The sequence below is a fragment of the Lissotriton vulgaris genome, chromosome 8, assembly GCF_964263255.1.
Source record: "Lissotriton vulgaris chromosome 8, aLisVul1.2, whole genome shotgun sequence".
In the NCBI taxonomy this organism is placed as follows: domain Eukaryota; kingdom Metazoa; phylum Chordata; class Amphibia; order Caudata; family Salamandridae; genus Lissotriton; species Lissotriton vulgaris.
In genome coordinates, this window is record NC_141696.1 from 1,487,052,630 (window position 1) to 1,487,074,323 (window position 21,694).

General features: G+C 46.1%; 1 protein-coding gene across 17 annotated transcripts in view; it reads left to right on the top strand.

Moving 5' to 3' along the window:
• Nucleotides 1-20,425, top strand: part of POU2F1 (POU class 2 homeobox 1) — a 693,535-nt gene extending 673,110 nt beyond the window's left edge. For all 17 annotated transcript variants that reach the window (XM_086935563.1, XM_086935552.1, XM_086935555.1 and 14 more), the window contains one exon: nucleotides 16,783-20,425. In XM_086935563.1, the coding sequence (XP_086791689.1) occupies nucleotides 16,783-17,087 (305 nt within the window). In that variant the 3' untranslated portion in view covers nucleotides 17,088-20,425. The remainder of the gene's footprint in view (nucleotides 1-16,782) is intronic.
• The last annotated feature ends 1,269 nt before the right edge of the window (nucleotides 20,426-21,694 follow it).

Here is a 21,694-nt window from a genome sequence, read left to right on the forward strand (position 1 = left end):
TGCCTGGCTTCGTATCTCTGGTTTCAAACAAGACATTCAGCAGCACTTGCTGAAAATGCCCTTTGATGGTCAGCACTTCTTTGGGCCACAAGTAAACCAAATGTTAGGGAAAAAATAGAAAAGAATACAGGTAAAGTGATGGAAGCAATTCGGACATGTGCTCCTTGTGGCTCCTTTCACTGCACATCCTATCATGCAGCTTGAAAGACTGTGAGAAAGTGGCTCTATATATATTGGACTAGAATAAGGTACAGTGTGTATAGAGTCCTCAAACCCCAAAGGTATAACGGAGGTTAAAGCCAGGTGTGACCTTACTCTCTAAAGTAGTAGCATGGTCGAGCAGTAAGGCAGTACCAGAGGACAGTGTAAAGCATTTGTTGTACACACTCAGTCAGCAAAAGGTTTCACACACTCAAGGACTGAACTCTAGGCCAATTGTTTTTATATCAAAAGATATAGTTGTTTTATTTTTAGAACCAACAGGTATAAAAAATGTACTTTTCTCGATATGAGTACGCTCATATAATTACTTTGCAAAAAGGCAATAAACTTTGTAAACACAATAGGTACAATGGCTGCAGTATTCAACACATTTCTAAACACAATTTAACATTGAGCTCAATGGTTTTCCTACATAAATGCAGCTAGTTACTTTATCGATTACTTTTGTAGTCCCAGGACTGGATCCTAGTTTCAGCCTTGGCGTTTGGAAACAGTTTCGCAAAAACGATTTGGCTAATGCTTTGATTTTTAAGAAATATAAAGCTATTTCAAAAGTTCACACTTAAAAACTTTTCTATGAAAATCTGGCAATTTTATCCATGGGGAGGAAAATCAAGTTGCAGTTAAAGTACGTTCTCGTTACTTTTGTAATCCAGGACTGGGCTCCTAGGGCCAGCACTGGGGTCTCTACTTAAAACAGGTAAGCAATTACGTCTCAGTAGTAGGTATAATTTTTAACCCCTTCGTAGCTGATGACGAGCTCAGCTCGTCATCAGCCACGGTGGTCGTGTGCGGATGACGAGCTGAGCTCGTAAGGTAAAGCTGTTTTTCAAAATTTGCCGCACACAGCGGGAAAAGCTGCCGCAGCGATGCGGTTCACGAATATTTGTAATTTTAAAAAGTAGACACAGAAGAAATTTCACAGAAAAACAGTCAATGGTTTCCTATGGACGAAATTTAGATTACTAGTAACCACTGTTTTGATTACTTTTGCGGTTCAGTACTGGGCTAAAAGATACAGCACTGGCTTCCCTCCTGATTACATGTGAGTACTTCGGATTTCGATATTCGGCTGATTTTAGATGAATATTTTAACATTTCAAAACTTCACACTTGGAAGATTTTTCAAGTCAAACCAGTCAATGTTATCCTATGGCAGGAAAGTGAGTCATCGGTTTTCAGGTGAGTACTCGACTGGTGAAGTTAAGGCTCTGGGCATAGACTCAGGGGTCCCCCAGGGTCAGGTAGGTACAGTTAGTACACCCTCAGCGGTACAGGGGCGGCAGGGAGCAGAGGTAGTTAGGCCCAATGTTATCCAATGAGAGGCAGGGGGCCTTCGGTTGGTGGCTGCTGGCTAGCAGGCCACGCGGCTGTGGGAGCTGGGCTCCTGGTCACTTGCTAAGGGCAAATGGGGAAGTAGAATAGGGTATAGGTTGCACTGCCAGGGGCACTCGGGCGGCTGGGTGCAGGGTGCTTTTGAGCCGTCGGGCGCTCAATGTCATTCAATTAGGATCTTGAAATGGGAACAAAGGCTGTAGGCTCTGGGACGGTGGATCTTCAGGAGCGACCAACACTTCGAGGGGTAAGTTGGGGTCTTGGAGGATAGGTAGGCACAGGAGTTGGGCACAGGGGGCTGTGGGGCGCCGGGTGCAGGGGTGGCTTTTGAGGTCAGGAAATCTTACCCCCTGCTGGTCGCGGTCAGAGGGGTCCTTTGTCCTGAGGCTGCAGGCGTCGTCGGGGACGTCGAGGAGGGCCCTTGTGCACTGGATTTCCGAGTCAGAATCGCCAGGGGGCCATCCTCAGGGTCTTTGGTTCACTCCAGCACAGGCCAGGCTTGGCGTGTGCAGGGTTTGCGGTTCCGGGCTAATGCCAGGGCTTGTTACTTGCTTTGAGCAGTACCACTGCTCGTGGGAGACCCAGGTAGTCAGAGTCACAAGTCAGTCAGGTTCTCCGGGGTTTTTGAGGTTGCGGACCACTGGAGACACCGTGGTTTAGCAGGAGCAGGTTCGAGGGTCAACAGGCCGGTAGTACTGGGGCCGAATCAGTTGGTGTCTTCCTCTTTTTAGCAGCTGCACAGCAGGTCTTCTTGTTTCTTGTTCTTCTTTCTTGTTTCGGTATCTGGATCTAAGGAAGGAAGGTTACAGGGAGCCCCTAAATACTGAATTTAGGGGCGTTACAGGTAGGGCAAGGACAGGGACCAATAGGTCCCTGTCCTGGGTTGTGTACACCCCCTAGCCTGCTCCTCTCCTGTGGGAGGGGGACAGGAGCCTAGCTGTGATTGGGCAAGGCTCCCCATCTTCAAGATGGCCGGAGCCCAGGGTCGTGCTTCACCCTGTCTCCCCCACCTGAGGGATGGGGTGGCACAGGCTGGCATCCCCCCCACCCCCCCCCCCCTTCCTGGCGTAGTGTTTCCCGCCAGAGTGGGAGTCACGACTGGTGGGGGCCAGTTACTGTGTACAGCAAATGGTCTGGAGAAGCTCACAAAGGCGGCATGCCTTTGAAGCTTCCCTCTGCCCATCCTGGGGGAGGAGACCTAGCACCTTGCCCTGGATGTGCATTGTTGCAGGCCCAGGAGAGCGGGGGCTCTCCACCCAGGGGTCCAGCAACATGTCTGCTGTGTGGCAGCCTCTGCAGCCACTCAGCCCAGACGTGGATTGTATGTTATTTTTCAGGGGGCATCTCTAAGATGCCCTCTGTAGTGCGTTTTACATTAAACCCACACTGGCATCACTGTGGGTTTAATGTGCTGAGAAGTTTGATATCAAACTTGTCAGTGTTTAGTGTAGCCATTATGGTGCTGTGGAGTTCATAGTGACAACCTCCCAGCACCATATACCCTTAATGGCATCACTGTACTTACAGTGCCCAGGAATGGCCCTGGGCACTGTAGGGGCACAGGGCTCAGGCACCTGTGCCCACACCACTGGCGTAGGTTATCCAGCTAGAGGGGTGGCTGATGTATGCCAGGACAGTGGGGTTGTGGGCATGGCACCCAGGAATGTGTGCCATGTCGACTCTTTGTTTAGTTCTGCACCTAGACACTCAGCCTGCAAAGGCAGTGTGTGGGTGTCAAGGTACAGGGCCCCTAAGGGTGGCACAATAAGTGCTGCAGCCCTTAGGGGTCTTCTCTGGTTACAATGCCCTGGGTACCTAGGGCACCATTTACTAGGGGCTGACATGTGGCCAGAGATGCCAATTGGGTTTAGGCTTTAGTATAGTTTTTAGGGAAGGAACACAGGCCCTGATTGGCAGGGGCCCTAGAAAAAGGGCATCAGGTATCAGGCAAAAAGTGTGGGGGAGTGAGGGGGGGTACTGCAACAGAAACTCACTTTCTCACAAAGACCTCCTCCCCTGAAGCCTCCACGTCATACCAGGATACAAAGGGAGAGAATAATCTCCCCGGGGTACTTAGAGTCCTATGGGGATAATAATTCCAAAGTTTGAGGGAAAGGTGGCTCCCCCAAAGGAGCGGCAACAGCCATCAAATACTGCCCCCCACCCTTCCACACACACACACCACCACCAGTCAGGGGCTTCAAGGCTTTTTAACCCCATGGCAGTCCATCACCTCAGACCAGTGGGTATTGGACATTGTCCAACATGGTTATTACCTATACCTCATTTCCACGCCTTCAACCATTCCACCTTGCAAACACAGACTCTTTCCAGAACACCTGCAACTTCTCAAAGAAGAGGTCCAAGCACTCATTATCCAAGGGGTCCAATAATTGGTCCCCTACCATCAGCAGAGTCCGGGAGTCTACTCCCTGTACTTCTTAATACCCTTAAAAAGACTAGTCCCTCAGACCTATTCTGGACCTCTGACCACTTCGGAATGCATCCCGTCAGAACTCTTCCATGTGGTTACGCTCCAGGATGTTATTCCGCTTCTCTAGCAGGGTGACTTGATGACCGCCGTCGACCTGATGGACTCTTATTTTCACGTACCAATACATCCGACACTCAGATCTCATCTCAGGTTTGTGGTCAGCAAAAGTACTACCAATTCAAAATACTGCCCTTCGGGGTTACTACTGCACCTTGATTGTTCACCAAGTGCCTTGCGGTGGTGGCCGCACACCTGCGCAGGGAGAGCGACCATGCCCGCCCTCATCTGGATGACTCGCTGATCAAGAGAGCCACCTGCCAGCAATGTCGCAAGCGCACAGAAATCATAGACCTGCTTCACAGGTTAGTGTTTACCATCAACATCTGAAAATCCTACATTCAACCCCTCCAGATCCGACCCTCCTTGGGGGCATTCCGGACATTAAGGTAGACATAACCTATTTACACCTTGCTTGGATTCAATCTTTTCAAGCACTGCTCCCTCTTTTCCGACCACATCACCAAGTCGCATTCAGAACAGTCATGTGCCTCCTAGGCCTGATGGCCTCTTGCATTGTCATAGTACTCCATGCCAGGTTACATGTGTGTCTGTTACAAGAAATGTATTTATTTATTTATTTTGAGAGTTTTATACAGCGCGAACCAGACCCTTGCGGGTATCAGTGCGCTTTGCAGGGTAAGAGTCTTAGTTACATAGAAACAAGGTAAATAGCATAAGGTTCACAGATAGACAATGCTAGAATAATCATTCTATTGTTGATACGAGGTATATGGTACATAATAAAAACATTCAATGAGTTTCAAGCATAATATAGATACAATATGTTCGAGGCATGTGGGCTGCTGAATTCATATCTGTGCATAGATCGCCGCCTAGTGTTGGGTCCGGATGATTGCACATTGTTGTCCTGGAAGAGTCTTCGAAGTATCACGAGATAGGTGGCTCCTCCCCCGGACTACAGTGCGCATGGGCATCCTTTCCATCCTCAGATAGTTTTTTTCCGCCATTGGGTTCGGATGTACTTTTCTTTACTCAAGTTCGGAAACTTTCTATAGGCCAAAAGGCCTTCTGGCATCAGTATTGTTTCGATCGGTGCCGAAATCTTGTTCCAGTTATTCTTAAGCAGGACGTCGAAGAGAGCCGCGTGGCCTTTTCGACAACGGTGACGATCGTCGATGGAACGAAGCCCGTTCAAACGATGCCCCCTCTACTCTAAATACCCGCACATCGATGTACACCCGGTGTGCAACAAGTGCTTATCACCGGAGCACAATGAAGACAGCTGTCTAGCTTGTGCTCGATTCAGGTCAAAGAAGACGCTTAGACTCCGACGTGCAGCGAGGCAAACTATGTCAAAGCCAGCGCCCGACCCGGTGGATATCTTCGACGCAGAAGACGATGAGGTCGTCGAGGCTGAGGATCCAGAACAGATGTTGGATCCCGGCTCGGAGCATGAATCCACCTATTATGAAGACGACTATGAGAACGTCGAGGATGAAAACGTCGTTTAGGTAAGGGACGACGTATCCCCCACCGGAGCCGTCGATGACGACTCAAGCGATGAACCAGGCTCAGCAGGGCCCGAAACAGACACTCAAAGACTTCCAAGGGGTCAGGTCGAGGCATCGCCAGAAGGCCTTAGCCAAGATCTTCAGCAACATTCTATAGCCCCGCGTCAAGGCCCGGCTAAGAATCCATCACATGAGCCATCGGTCCAGTTGCTAAAAACGAAACCGAAAGCCCTCGAGTCAAAATCGAAACCGAAACTGCTGAAATCAGTCTTCGAGTCGAAGAGCTCCAACACATCGGAGTCGACGAACAAAAGAGGTGTCGACGACCCTGCGGGGTCGAAGGTGAAGAGTGTCGAGCCGAAGATCGGTGCGCTAAAGTCCACCGTCAAATCCAAGCATGTCGAGCCGACGAAGTCGACGTCGACGGACACAGACACAAACAAAGGACTCGAGTCTCGGAAGCTTCTCGATCCGAAGCATCTGGTCGACAGACCCCAGCTCGTCAAAGGCCTCGAGTCGAAATCCAAAAGCGCCTCGAAGGAACACGTTGAGCCGAAACAAAAAGCGCGCCTCTGACACTACAAGCACCAAAGTCGATGCAAGGACATAAACTTTCTGGCGACAAGGCAAAATCGGTCTGGGCTCCATCGACGCCTGCCCCGAAGAAGGTCGGTCTGTCTAAAGACAATGTACCGCCAATAAAATTCGGTCTGCCCCCGACTGCGCGCCCTAAGGCGCTCGATCCGAAGACTGGGGTCGACACAACCAAGAAGGTGTCGTTGGGAAAAAGGACACATCCTATGGAGGAGGATGTTTTGTATCAGGAGCCCTCGTATGATGACCAGTCCAAGCTTCATATCGACTCCGAATCTGGCAGACTGACTATCTATCAAAGGAAGATAGGGTCAGAGCATCCTCTGGAATCATACAAAATCCCACTCAAGAAGAAGAGGGATTCTTCTACGTCGCCTGTCCTTTTTGAGACTATAAGGTACCATGGCCAGGACACTTCTGCATACTCTCCAACACACACTACTGAGGATATGGGGTATGACGATGATGAACAATATCATTACCCTGTGGACACGGATCAGGATGACCAGACTCAGGCCTGGATGGACCCTGCTGACCAAGGGGAGTCACAGACCATTCCGGATACTCCCTCTTATCCTGTTAAAACTTCCCCAACTGAAGATATGGCGGCGTTCAACGCGTTAATTGAAAGGGCAGCGCTAAATCATGATGTGGACATGCACACTGACCCAGTTGAGGAGGACTTCCTATTCGACACTTTCCCACTTCGGAGAAATCTGTTAAGACTTTACCAATGCTAAAAGGTGTCCTTAAACACGCTGGGGACATTTTCAAAGAAACCACTAGAGCAAGGGTTATCAACCCCAGAATTGAACGAAAATACAGACCGGCGCCTGTGGACCGTACGTATATTAGGGGACAGTTGCCATTGGACTCGCTAGTGGTCTCAAATGCTCGTAAGCGGGCCAACTCGCAAACTACGGGTGATGCTCCTCCTCCAGACAAGGAATCGAAAGATTTGGAGGCTTCAGGTAAGAGGGTGGCTGCTCAAGCAGCTAATATCTGGAGAATTTCCAATACACAGGCCCTATTAGCCAGATACGATAGGGCGCATTATGACACTTTAGAGCAACTGCTTCAACAGTTGCCTGAGGCCTACAAAGAAGGTGCAGAAATGCTCATCCAAGAAGGAAACAAACGCATCCACCAAATGCGCGCTAGACGCAGCAGATACTGCAGCCAGGGCCATCAACACAAGTGTCATGCTCAGGAGACATGCTTGGTTGCGAATATCTGGATTCAAACCTGAAATTCAGACCACATTACTAAATCAGCCTGTAAACCCTGATTTCTTATTTGGTCCTGATGTGGACACAATCTTAGAAAAGATTAAAAAAGACACAGAGACAGCCAAGTCTATGGGTGCCCTGCAGTCCCAACAGTTCAGGGACTGCAGGGGACCAGTAACTTTCATCGCTCCAGTAAGAGGAGCCACGCGTGGCCAGGCATCACAACAAAGTACATACAATAAAGGAAGCACGCAGACCACCTATCATAAAAACAATAGAGCTGGTTACCGTGGAAACAGCAGCAGAGGGCGAGGGAACAACAACACCAGGTCCTCCGCCAATAATAAACAGTGACGTCTTGTCACTGCCCCCGGACCATGTAACACCGGTCGGGGGAGATTACAACAGTTCCTGCCAGTCTGGGAGAGCATCACCACAGACAGGTGGGTGAGGCAACTTATTCAGTACGGCTATTGTCTAGAGCTCACTTCCGCTCCACCCAACATACCCCCAAGACACCGTCCTATGTCCGCAGAGCACATAGACTTATTGCAGCAAGAAGTTATCAGCATGCTGCAAAAGGGGGCCATAGAACTCGTCCCCGTACAAGAACAAGGCACAGGGGTATACTCGCTGTACTTCTTAATACCCAAAAAAGACGGGTCTCTCAGGCCAATACTGGACCTCAGGCCCCTGAACCAATACATCTTCAGAACATTTTCACATGCTCATCTTACAAAAGGTTCTGCCGTTGCTCACTCAGGGAGACTTCCTGGCAACGCTAGACCTAAAGGACGCATACTTCTACATACCAATACGTCCTGCACACAGGAAGTACCTCAGGTTTACCTTACAAAATCAACATTACCAGTTCAAGGTACTACCTTTCGGGGTGACAACGGCCCCCAAGGTGTTTACCAAGTGTCTGGCAACGGTAGCAGCGCACTTAAGAAGAAACCATGTCCACGTCTATCCATATCTGGACGACTGGCTTATCCAAGCAAAGTCAGCCCAACAATGTGCCAGCCACATGTCTCACACTATTCACCTCCTCCACAGCCTCGGATTCTCATTGAACTACCCAAAGTCCCATCTCCAACCCGCCCACGTACAAAAGTACCTGGGGGCAACTATAGACACTCTGGTAGCAAGGGCACAGCCAAACTCAGCAAGAATCAACAGCATTCAATTACTGATTCAAAAATTCAGACCCCAACACTCGCTCCCAGCGAGGGTGTTTATGCAGTTGATAGGCATGATGGCCTCCTGCATATTCATAGTCCCTCACGCGAGACTACACATGCGTCCGCTTCAGGAGTGCTTAGCACGGCAGTGGAACCAAGCTCAGGGACAATTAAAAGACCTAGTGTTGGTGACCGGTCGAGCATATCACTCTCTGCATTGGTGGAACCCACAAAACCTTTGCAGGGGACGACCGTTCCAGGAGCCTGTGCCACAAATAGTGCTGACAACGGACACGTCTCTCCTGGGCTGGGGAGCGCATGTCCTCCATTACACAGTGCAGGGGCTATGGACGACACAGCAAAGGAAGATGCATATCAACCTGTTGGAACTGATGGCAATCTTCATGGCAATGAAAGCGTTCAAGGTGCATTTGTGCAAGAAAGTCGTGTTGATCCGGACGGACAACATGACTGCCATGTACTACATACAGAAGCAGGGAGGGACACACTCTCCGCAGCTGTCACACCTAGCGCAAAGCATGTTGAAGTGGGCCATTCAAAGGAACATATTCCTCATGGCGGAACACCTCCCAGGCAAAGATAACCAGATGTCGGATCTGCTCAGCAGACACAGCCACCAGATGCACGAGTGGGAGATACATCCCTCAGTTCTGCACCCGTACTTCCAGCAGTGGGGTCACCCAGAGATAGACCTGTTCGCCACAAAGGAAAACGCAAAATGCCAAAACTTCGCCGCCAGGTTTCCACATCCACAGTCTAAGGCAATGCGATATGGATGAACTGGTCAGGCAAGTTTGCGTATGCTTTTCCCCCAGCCCCGCTCATACCACTAGTGGCACGCAAACTGCGACAACACTCCATGACACTCATCCTAGTTGCTCCAACGTGGGCGAGGCAACCATGGTACACCACGTTCCTAGAACTTTCTGTGGTGCCTCATCAAAGGCTGTGCCTAACTCCTAGTCTTTTAACGCAGAGCCATGGAGAAATTCAGCACCCAGATCCGCAACAGTTGAACCTTGCGATCTGGATCCTGAGGTCATAGTTTGGTTACCTTAACCTGCCTCCTGACTGTATGGATATTATCAAGGAGGCAAGAAGACCTACAACCAGAGCATGCTATACGGCAAAGTGGACGCGGTTTGTCATCTATTGTACCAATAACGACATAAATCCGCTAGATGCATCCACTCAAAACATCATATGTTACCTGCTACATTTACGTAGATGCAATTTAGCCTACAGCTCCATAAGCATACATTTGGCTGCAGTGACAGCTTATCTTCAGAACAGGCAACACCTTTCACTCTTCAGAGTTCCTGCTATTAAAGCTTTTATGGAGGGACTCAAACGAGTGATTCCTCCAAGACACCCACCTTCACCTGTCTGGAACCTCAACGTGGTTCTAACCAGACTAATGGGCCCACCTTTCGAACCTCTACACTCGTGTGAGATTCAATTCCTAACGTGGAAAGTGGCTTTCTTAGTGGCGATTACATCACTTAGGAGAGTTAGTGAGCTACAGGCCCTAACTATTCAGGAACCATTCATAAAAATTCATGCAAATAGGGTGGTGCTGCGTACAAACCCTAAATTTATGCCGAAGGTGGTCTCCCAGTTTCACATCAATCAGACTATCGAACTGCCAGTGTTCTTCCCAAATCCCGAATCCGTGGCAGAAAGAGCATTACATAACCTGGATGTTAAAAGAGCTCTCCTGTACTATATAGACAGAAGTAAACCTTTCAGGAAGACTAAGCAACTGTTTGTTGCCTTTTCACCACAGAACAAAGGCAACCCCATTTCCAAATCAGGTATAGCCAGATGGATTGTTAAATGCATTCAAATTTGTTATCAGAAAGCTAAACGCACATTAACGGTTCCCCCTAAGGGCGCATTCCACACGCAAGTTAGGGGCATCCATGGCTTTCCTGGGAAACATTCCTCTAGAAGACATATGTAGAGCAGCCACGTGGACTACCATACATACATTTACTAAACACTACTGCGTAGATGTACACTCCAAACAGCTGTAGGACAGGCTGTACTCAGGACTCTTTTTCAGGCTGCTCCACTGCTAAGAGGGAGACTGCTATACATTCTATGCACAGATATGAATTCAGCAGCCCACATGCCTTGAACGGAATATGCTACTTACCAGTATGCATCTGTTCTTGGCATGTAGGGCTGTTGACATTAATATCGCTCTCCCTCCTCCCTGGTGCCTGTCTCAGCTGTAGCACTCAGTATTATTCTGTAGCATGGACATCACTTACTGTATCATACTCCATCCCTGCCACAATGGCAAAAAACAATCTGAGGATGGAAAGGATGCCCATGCACACTGTAGTCCGGGGGAGGAGCCACCTATCTCGTAATACTTTGAAGACTCTTCCAGGACAACAATGTGCAATCATCCGGACCCAACACTAGGCGGCGATCTATGCACAGATATGAATGTCAGCAGCCATACATGCCAAGAACAGATGCAAACTGGTAAGTAGCATATCCCCTAGGATATCTGGCTGGGCAGTGGACATTGTAAAGTTCCGAGTAGAGGATACGTCCCTGATCAAGTGAGTTTTGCCATGAGAAGCGCCTTCACTTTTTTTTCGAAAGATGCAGTAGAGAGATTACGTCTGGTTTCTGGGGGTAGAGCATTCCAAATTCTGGGCGCCATCCCTGAAAAGGTTTGGTTATATGTTTTCTTCTTGTTGAATCTTTGAGCCGCCCATCTACAGGATCGGACTGTGCATGGTCGATTGGAGCACACTCAACAGGGTCTCCAGTTCAACTACCTTGAACTTCTAGCCATTCATCTAGCATTGAGGGCTTTCCTGCCTCACCTGATAGGCAGGGTTGTTCTTGTACACACAGACAATATGACTGCTATGTGTTACATTCAGAAACTGGGAGCAACACGCTCTCCACAACTCTCACAGTTATCCCAGAGCATTTGGAGAGGGGCTCTCCATCACAAAATAATTTGCTGGCTGAGTACCTTCCAAGAATGGACAACGTCTTTACTGACCTCCATAGCAGGATGCGGCAACAGGTCCACGAGTGGTAACTCCACCTTCAGGTCATCCTCTGCTACTTTCCAGAAATAGCCCTGTTTGTTACCACAAAAAGCACCAAATGCCCAAACTTCGCCTCCAAGTTCCCACACCTACAGACCATGGGCAATGCACTACAGATGAACTGATTAGGGATATTTGCATATGCTTTTCCGCCTCTCCCTCTTCTGTTTTTGGTACTGAGGCTTCGCCAGACTTCCCTCGCTCATCCTGGTGGCTTCACTGGACTTGTCAGCCATGGTTCACAGCTCTGCTCAAACTGCCTCTGGTACTGCGCAAGAGGCTCCCCAACACGCCGGGCCTTCTACCACAGAACCATGAAGAAATCAGCCACCCAGACCCTGCGTCGCTCAACCTTGCGATCTGGCTCCTGAGGTCATCGAATTCGGATCCCTCAACCTGCCTCCAGAATGCAGAAGTATTTTTAAAGAAGTGCATAGTACTACCACCTGGGGCTGCTATGCAGAGAAGTGGAAAAGATTTGTGTGCTACTGTCACTGAAAGCAGATTGATCGTTTTGGAACACAGTCCAGGACATTCTTACCTACTACATCTTCAGGTTTCTGGTCTAGCCTTCACCTCCATCCTTCTACATTTGGCTTCTTTGGCTGCCTACCTTCATTATAACCAATAAATCTCTCTTCAGGATTCTAAAGCTTTAAAGCTTTCATGGAGGGTCTGAAAAGGTATATTCCTCCTAGGGTTCCCCTATCCCGGCATGGATTCTCAACATTGTCCTTAGAAGACTCCTGGGCCCTCTATTTTAAGCCCCTCCTTTCCTGCCTCTTTGAGTTCCTTTCTAGTAAAGTGTGGAAGAACCCTTTTTCCCAGTCCATAGAGATAGGGTTTTCCTTCGTACCAATCCCAAATTTCTCCCTTAGGTGATCTCTCCTTTTCACCTCAATCATTGTATTGAACTTCCTGTGTATTTACCACCACCTGATTATTTCGCAGAATGGGCTGTCCATACTCTGAATGTAAAGCTAGCCCTCATTTACTTCATTGACGGAACTAAACCCTTTAGAAAAACACAGCAACTTTGTTGCTTTCTCCAAGCCATGCCACGGGAAGGCTCTATTCAAATTCGACATTGCTAAATGGATCAACAAATGCATCCTGGCATGCTATGCCCACTCCACTTGGAAGACAGAAGCCTATAAAAGTCCAGTAGCTGATATTTGCAAAACAGGTGCTTGGTCCACACCACACATTTTCACAAAGCATTATTTCATGGCTGTACTAGCACGCCAACAAGGTAATGTAGGTCGAGCAATACTTTGTGCACTCTTTTAATCTACTGCAATGCCCACAGGCTAGTCACTGCTTTTTTTTAGAAGGACTGTTTTACAGACTATGCACAGTAGGTGTATCTACAACCACACATGCCTCAAATGGAAAATGTTACTTACCATGTGAGCATCTGTTTGTTGTATGTAGTGCTGTAGATTCACCTGCTAACACCCTCCTCCCTGGACGCTAGTGGCTGTTGCAATCTCCTTTGCTATCTTCTTTTGCATGCACATCTCTCTATTCTTCACTTCACATTCGATGCAACACTCGCAGTGGGGTAAAACTTAGATTAACAGTAGAACTGATGATGTGCATTACCAGCAAGAGGAGCAGTCACTGCCTTGTGGCTCAAAAGACTTCTTCGAAGAAAAACAACTTGCACACAGGCGGGCCCAACACTAGATGTCAGGAGTACGCACAGCATTTGAATCTACAGCTCTACTGTGCCACAAACAGATTCTTACATGGTAACCATTTCCTTCTCAATGCAGTCACTTGTGTCTCATAGCAGGGAGCCGATTAATTCTACCCGCGGATTCCCACGAGCCCAAACACTAGCGGCACACCTCGTGCAGGTCTGTCATCTGCATCTATTTCCTACAGTCGTGTCACAGTTTGAACCCTGTATTCTTCGATGGGGACATCGTTCCCAAGCACACTGGAAGTGATTTCGGAAGAAATTTGTCAACCGACTAACAAGAGCGGAGTTCCAGATCCAGGTACAAAGGAGCGTAAAAAGTCAAGCAAGAAACTTATGGTGTCCTTATATCCTTCTCTGACCCGTCACTTGCAGGGTTGAACTACATCAACATATAGTTGGTGGGATATCATATAGCTGCAAATGGGAGTACTGCTATAAAAACTTCAGATCAAGTCGGATGCCTAAGGAATATTCGAACGGTGAGGAATCTGCAGTTAGATGAAATATCCACCTCAATGGTAAGTAACTTGTTCTTCAGATCAACAGCTCGATTCTCCATTCTTTCCTGACAAGCTGGTCTGTCACACTTCACCTGTGTTTTTCTTTGCCTTGTCATAAAGGGGAAGAGAGGCTACTTGGTTTGGCTCCACGTTGTGCACTTACCTTATAAAATAAGACTAAGTAGTACTGTGTTGTTGATCATCGCATGTTTGATAGGTTTGCTGATGCAAAATAGAAAAGGATGGTTCAAAAAGGGACCTAATCTAAATGGATTGTCCTTTGTATTAAACTGTGCCATAAAGGATGCTCCTGATGTTCTCAGAGGTAATTTCACATGGGTGAAGGCCATGACTAGAGATTTGGCTGAGGGCATTCTGATTTTGGACATTTGCTAAGGTGACACGTGGGCATCTGTCCATACTTTCACAGGCACTACTGCATCCATTCACAAGCCAATCGAGGGCACCTTTTTGCCTTCTCAGCACTGCTGAATTTCCTGGTGTGAAGTCTAGTTCTCAGACTCACCTTCTTGGAGGGGATATTGCTTTTTTGTGGATTCATACGGGGAAGAATCTTTGGTTAAAAGAATCCATCAGAAGAAAAAGTTAATAATGATCCTTCTAGTGGATTGTTTAATTGCAGGTTCCTCACCATTACTGCCTCCCCATTCTGCAGCGGGCCCAGGTTAGTTTCAAAGACTATGAAATTGAATTAAATCGGTCAGCTATGCTCCACATCCGTCTCAGAGGGTGTGAAAAAAAATGACTTAACAGATGGTCGTGTGCAGGGTTGGTACCTATATGCAGCTACATGTTGTCCTGTCCAGAGATGGGGCAGAGTCGTCACAGACGCTGATGGCCACCTATCGGCATGCTGGAGCCTATTGTGGAACTTTCACAATCCAGTTTGATACCTCAAGGGACAAGAATCTGTGGTTGAATCCACTAGAAAGAACCATCTAGAATGAGATTGTTTGAACAGTATAAATAGTGAACATTGCCAGCACATGTGTTGCAGTTTCAGTACCGCTTCCAGAGATTAAATATTATGATGAAGTCCTAGGCAAATATAGGCTTTGTTTCTAAGGAGAAGTATGTATGTTTAGCTCTGGGATTATAGTCTGTAGGAAGGTAAGTGGGTAGGTCTTCTTTTCAGGCAGCCTGTAGCTGGCTGTTGTCAAAATACCTGTCTAAACCAAAAACCTACAATGTGTTTGGAGCTAGCCTTCTGTTTGTCATTTGTTGGCTTTCTTCTCACTCGCTTTTGTTTGCTTCTTATTTAATGCATTTCCCTTCCCTTCTTGTGTTTGTCCCTCTTCTGGAGCTCTCTTCCTTATTGCCCCTTTGATTGGACTATTTGTATCCAGGGAATTACTTATTTCTTTTAGCATTGAGTCATGGGTTTTCAAGCTTTCTACCTTTTGCTGTTTGCGCTTTCTCAAATCCTGCCCCGTACACTTTGTATTGCTTCTCCCTCCCAGCTCATGTCTTGCTTTTCTGGCATAACTTTGTCCTGCTCAAGTTGTTCGCTTTTTGCCTTTGTTTGTTTCTCTTACGTTTTTATTATTTGTCTTTGCTTTTCCTTCCTTATCTTGTGTTTGTTCCTCCACTGGAGCCTTCTTCTTTATCACACATTTTTCTTTTAGCATTGATAGCATATGTTTCACGCTTTCTACCTTCCCCTCTCTCAAATCCTGCCTCCTGCACTTAATTGTATTTTGCCTCTACAATGTCACAATACTTTTGTAAGAATGTTACCATGTTGATTCCAAGAATCACTAATTTCATGACCTCCATTGTTGTCATTATTATTCCCACTGAATATTGACTGTGCACAAAACTTAGGCTTTACCATGGTACAAAGGGAATTTTTAGGTCTCGCCAACGCAGCACGTAGGCGTTGAATAGGAAGGAACCTTTTGCAATCGATCAGCATTTTGGCTATAAGCGTGCACGTTTTGCATTGCTTTCTATTGCAACTTGTGCACATTTGGCGTTTCCTTGCGGGAGCGAGCATCGGCGCCATCTGTTTGTAATTATCTTGAAAACAGATGGTGAGCCTGCTTGCTCCTGCAAGGGAAACGCTGTGTGTGTGTGTCTGGTCCATGCGACGCATCCTGCAGGCACTTGAGACTTTTTTTTTTCTTTTCAAATTTAACTTTATTGTTCACCGCTTATGGCTCAGCCTCTCCAGCCCTTTTTCCTCACTGCGGAGCATTCCTGACTACTGCCTATTGGCCGATTTCTGCTGTCTCCTTTTTCCATCGGCTGCCTGTGTTGCCTCTTGGTACTACGTGCAGGTCAGGCAAGTCGTATTGCTTCCTCCAGCCTCATTGGGAGGCCTTGCCTGCTTCCTCCAGGTCATTGGCTGGTTTTCTCTTCTTCACGTGGCCCAGGCAATCGGAACTTTGCTTCTCGTACCCAGGCAGTGTCGTTTGGCAACTGGGTTGTCCTAAGCTGACTCGCACAGCATATTTTCAGCTGATTTCTCTTTGTTTTTGCCAGCTATGTTCTGTTGGTTTGTGCAACTTTTCCTCACGCTGATTGGCACAACTCTACCTAGTGTCTGTATCCTTCAAGCTTTGCGGTGCTTTTGTTTACTCTGCGAGTTCTACTACGTGCACTCTTGTGGAGGTGGGGTGGAGGGGACGTGCATTGGACCAGACACACACATCAGCCACAATGCTCTACAACATAGCCAAAAGTTCTGGCTAAGCACACAAGGTCCCAAAAGCGAGATCTATTGGCTATATATACTTCATGAATTAAAAAACAAGTTACTGATTTTTGTTTTGTGACATTTTAGTTTGTGTTTTAGTCTAAGATAATTCTGTGCGACGTTGGTAGCTACTAAATTATGTACCCCTTTTGCCTCCTTTTTAGCCCTTGCATCCAGTGGATCTCTTCCGATAACATCAATTGATGCATCTGGGAATCTGGTTTTTACTAACGCTGGAGGGACTTCCAACATCGTGACTGGTCCACTGTTCTTGAGCCCCCAGAACCTTTCCCTGCTCACCAGCAACCCTGTCAGCCTGGTCTCTGCAGCAACCGCAGGGGTCACTGGAACAGTCACCAGCCTACATGCCACCTCCGCCTCAGCAGAGTCCATCCAGAACTCGCTCTTTACTATGGCCTCTCTCAGCGGGGCTACTTCAACCACCACTACTGCCTCCAAGGCGCAGTGAGAGGACTATCCAGCCCGTTTCAGTCCGCGATGTAATCAGCTGCCAGCTGGTTAATAACTGAAAATGTGATTCTCTGACTCTCACCCTGTTGGAAGGGTCAAGGAAGAGAGAGCAAGAGGAAAGGAAGACTAAAACTAACACAAAGACCGGAACTATGGATGAACAATTGCCTAATTTTATAACAAACATTCTCCTTTCAGGATCTCTTCACTGACGGGAGAACTTTCTAACCAAAAATGTAAAAAAGGAAAAAATACCAAAAAATGCCCCAAAAAGCGGAAGGACTACTTATCATTTCCAGCATTCATAACAAGTTACGGTTGGTAACCTAAATAGGAAAGGGACTTCGGGTTGGTCTAGAAATCTTTAATTTGTTGCTGTTTTTGTTTTAACGATCATTGTATAGGTCTGTTGTGCAGGCCTTTGTCATGCAAGGTGTTTATAATCAGATCTGTAGTATTGGGGTTCCTTTCATAACTGGTACAATTGAGGCAGGCCTGTGTCACTAGTGTATCTTTTTTTACAGACATCTGCATGTAAATATAATGAGTTGGATGCATATCTTTTTTAATTCCAGATTGATTTGGTGGGCTTCCACCTGATGGAATTAAGTGGGTTTTCGTCCCCTACTGAGATATTTGTTAATTACTGTGTATTCCTCTGCTTCTCAGCTTTCTCTTTAATTTTAGAGGAATGGAGTGATTTGCGTGTAATCCCTTCATGGAAGCAGCTGAAGGGCGAGTGTGCCAAATACCTGAGTCATACCCATTTCACCCGCTCAGTGAGTGTTTGAAGACAGTGGCCTAGTCATTGAACAGTGTTAGCAAGATTCATATTTTCAGTGGTAATACCAAGCAAGAATCTTGTGATTTATAATGCAAATCCGTCATTTGATTCTAAGTAAGGTATTTAACGTTCTCCAATAAGCATGTGTTGCTTAGTTGGCATGTACTATAATTTACAATATGTCCCATATTTTCTGTGTTGGATACCTCAACTGAGGTTGATCTGTGTAACAACTAGTCAGTACGAAGGATTATCCACTATCTGCTGCTTATTATTCATTAACTACTGAGCAGAGTTGCATGGCATTTCTGAACTGGTGGCACTCTCCAACCTACGTTTTGCTTTAGGCATAAGGTTGCAGTTCAGGGTCTCATGCCTGGTCAATATAAGATATGGATCAAAGAAAAGATGAGCAAATTTCAAAGGATGTGTCTGAGGAAGAATGCAGGTCCTAACTGTGACTCTGATGTGTGACACAATCTATTTCCCAAAGTGTATATAAACCAAAAGGTTCCAAAAGAGTTGGTATTGGAGCTGCAGTGCAGCATGGCACTGTAGACTCCATACATTGGGGTTTATTTCTGTTCTTCAAGCGGAAGATGGTTTGAAAGTAAGAGAGGGCTCTGATTTGCAGATGTGAGTGGCTCCTCACACACAAGCACTGTCTCCGGGGGTATCGGGTGTGTTGAAGAGCAGGTGTGTATATTATTTTCACTTTTGGATGTGGGGTAGAATCAGCTGCTGGCAGGGCTCTCCCTGATCTGCCCAACCCTCTGTGTATGCTCAGGTACTTTGCACACGACCCCAGGGTGTTTTGTCTCTGCCTTCAGTTGGTGTTACTTGTAACTGTGAAGAATGGCAGTAGGCGCTTTTAATCCACCATTCCCATAAGCTGCTTTCAGTCGCTGATGGCACAGGGAGCAGTCAAAGGTGTATTAAAATAGCAAGTAAATCCATTCATGTCGTTGATACCCTTCTGTAGTATATGAACCAAAAATGTAGAGTGGGAAAGAATCCACATAGTTCACTGTGATGCAGTTCTGGAGAAAAGAAAACCCTTGTCAGAGAAGGGCAGGGTGACTGCCAATCGGCCATGATCTCCTCGCTCAGCTGACTGACTGTTCAGTCCTGCAAACGTCCAAAAAGGATCCCTGAATGGACCCAAGAGTCTCTGTCGCTCGTGTGCTCTCCCCTTTCCCACAGAGAGGGGTAGAACTGCTTCAGTGATGCGAGACACCGTTCAGATGGATCCAAACTGCACTGATTTGGACCAGCTTGGTGGCAGAACACTTCCCCTTCTCATCTTTTTCTTATTTAACTGTGTGCGCTTCTCCTTATGTCCCCTGATGTTTATTGTAATCTAGTGAACTGCAAGCAGGAAACTAACATGTCATTCAGCCTTGTGTGTATTTGTTATTTTGTATTTTTTAAACTAAGCTTGAACCAAAGTCAATTTCTAGCAAGCTGCTGTACTAATGGACTAGTTTGTACAAGTGCAGTTCCGACGCAGTGATGAGATAGATGCTACTGACAATTCTTTTCATTTGACTATATTTTGTTGATATTTTATGAAGTTGCTGCTTGTTTTAATCTGTTTTTTTTGTATCGTTTTGGTAACTTGTATTAATTGTCCTTATGGACGGACTCTAACTTGATATATATTTTTTGTCCTTATGGAAACGAGAATCTGTTTTGTAAATATGTAGGAGGCTGTATTGATGCATGTTTATTTCAGCTATCCTCCTGTGTCCTCTCATGTGCCGTGGTTACAGATGCTCAAGAGCAACTGATGCCTGTACTACTTTAGTCTTGCTTCGGACCGGTTGAGGGCTTTTTAGGTAGGTGATGGATTATATACTGTAGAAATACATGGCACACCTCCTCTTCCTATCCCTATTTGACTCCCTGTAACTGCTCTAGCACTGAGGAAGACACAAGGCTCTACTCACTTCGAAGCAGACTCTTTTCAAAACGAAGGGAGGAAAATGGTTCATGTTTGCCTTTGCATTGATCTATAGATCTTTGCGATATCTGCACATATTAAGAAGGGACAGGGCCTAGGAGGTTTTGGTTATTGTGTCAAATATGGGTCAAAGTAATCATGCCCCCCCTCATGATCCACACATAAAGAATGATTTGATGCAGCAATCCATTCCTTTGGCCTCTTCTATTCTGTCTCTCGAGTATGGGTCTGTGAGCCTAAAGCGCCATATCGTTCTACTTTGTTGAAAAGGAGATACCTTGTTTTCTCCAAGGGTGGATATTTAGTATTGTAGTGGACGGGAGCGAGTGCCAGCATGTTTTTCTGGAACACTAATTTAGTTACAATATTTATTTATTGAAATATCTTTATTACTGATGAGCTTTTTTGTACACCCAACAGCACTAGCTTGATCGACATTTTTCTTTTCACATCCTTCATTTACATTTCATTCTTTCCTTTGGACTGCTTCTGTGATAAAAAAAAAAAGACAGTCCTGTACGTACCTTGGACTGGTGTTGCTGTGGATACCTCTAGACATACACAGACAGCACAGGGGCTTCGTGTTTTCCCCCCAGAAAACCTTGCTCTATGTTTGTTAAACTCTAATAAAAGAGAGGGACCCACAGACCAAAGGGGTAGGGTACCAAAAGACAAAATGTCAAAAACGTTTCCCTTTGGATACATTTATCATACAACAATAGTTATTGCCCACACAATTTCAAACATAGATATCATTTTAGACAACAGACAAGGACATAAAAGGAGTGTAGGTGATAAGTGTTACCAAAAAATGTGCATTTTATTACAAATCATTAAAAACAATGAGGCATCAATAAAAACACAATTAATATATATCAAATCATAACAGACTGTGGGAAATAAACATAAAGGAAAATTATTCCAATTAAAAGAGTGATGAAAAACGCTAGTTGAAAGGAATTTAATCCGACTCCAATTCGTAGTAAAAAAAGGAGTAGTTATGTCCATTGACTTAGCGTATCAAGACTCAATATTAGCATTGACGCGTTTAGGTTATGGCACTTGTATTCTATAGCCAACACCTTCTTCAGGATTAAAAGTAATTTCCCACACAAATACAGTATATCTCATCAGGGGTTACAAGCAGCCCTCAGAATAATTCTCGGCTGTATCAATATACGAACCCATTTAGTATGATTTGATGGGATAGGTTCATCTATGAAGGGTCAGTGACCATACATGTTCCTCGGCTTTCTGATAGTCGTTAAAACCTTGCATAAAAATATGCTATGTAGTTATAGGTAAGAGTCACAAACAGTTGGCATATCGCTACGAGACTTTCTGACGGGAACTCCGGGTTGATCGAACAGCAGGCTGCGGGCGGTCTAGCTGAAAGGGGGTTATGACATTATAAGAGCCCCGCACTGGATCGAGATAAGAAGCACGTTTGTGACTCTTACCGGTAACTACATAGCATATTTTTATGCAAGGTTTTAACAACTATCAGAAAGCTGAGAAACATGTACGGTCACTAACCCTTCATAGATGAACCTATCCCATCAAATCATACTATATGGGATTGTATATAAGTTTTTTTTGCCTCATATACAGGTTGTGGTCTAATTCAACAAAGCTAAATTAAGAGATGTTATGCCTTTGAGATGGCTAAATATAGGTTAGTCACTTAGCCATCCTGCTGAAACATGGATGAAAAAGTGCAGGTTGTGTAAATGCTTATCACTCAACAGATTACCAGTTAATTCTACATTGGAACTGCAACTAATTTATTAGAAATTTTAGTTTGATGTATTATAGACCAGCATGTGCCACTAGTCATCTGGAGCATGTATGTTCTGTA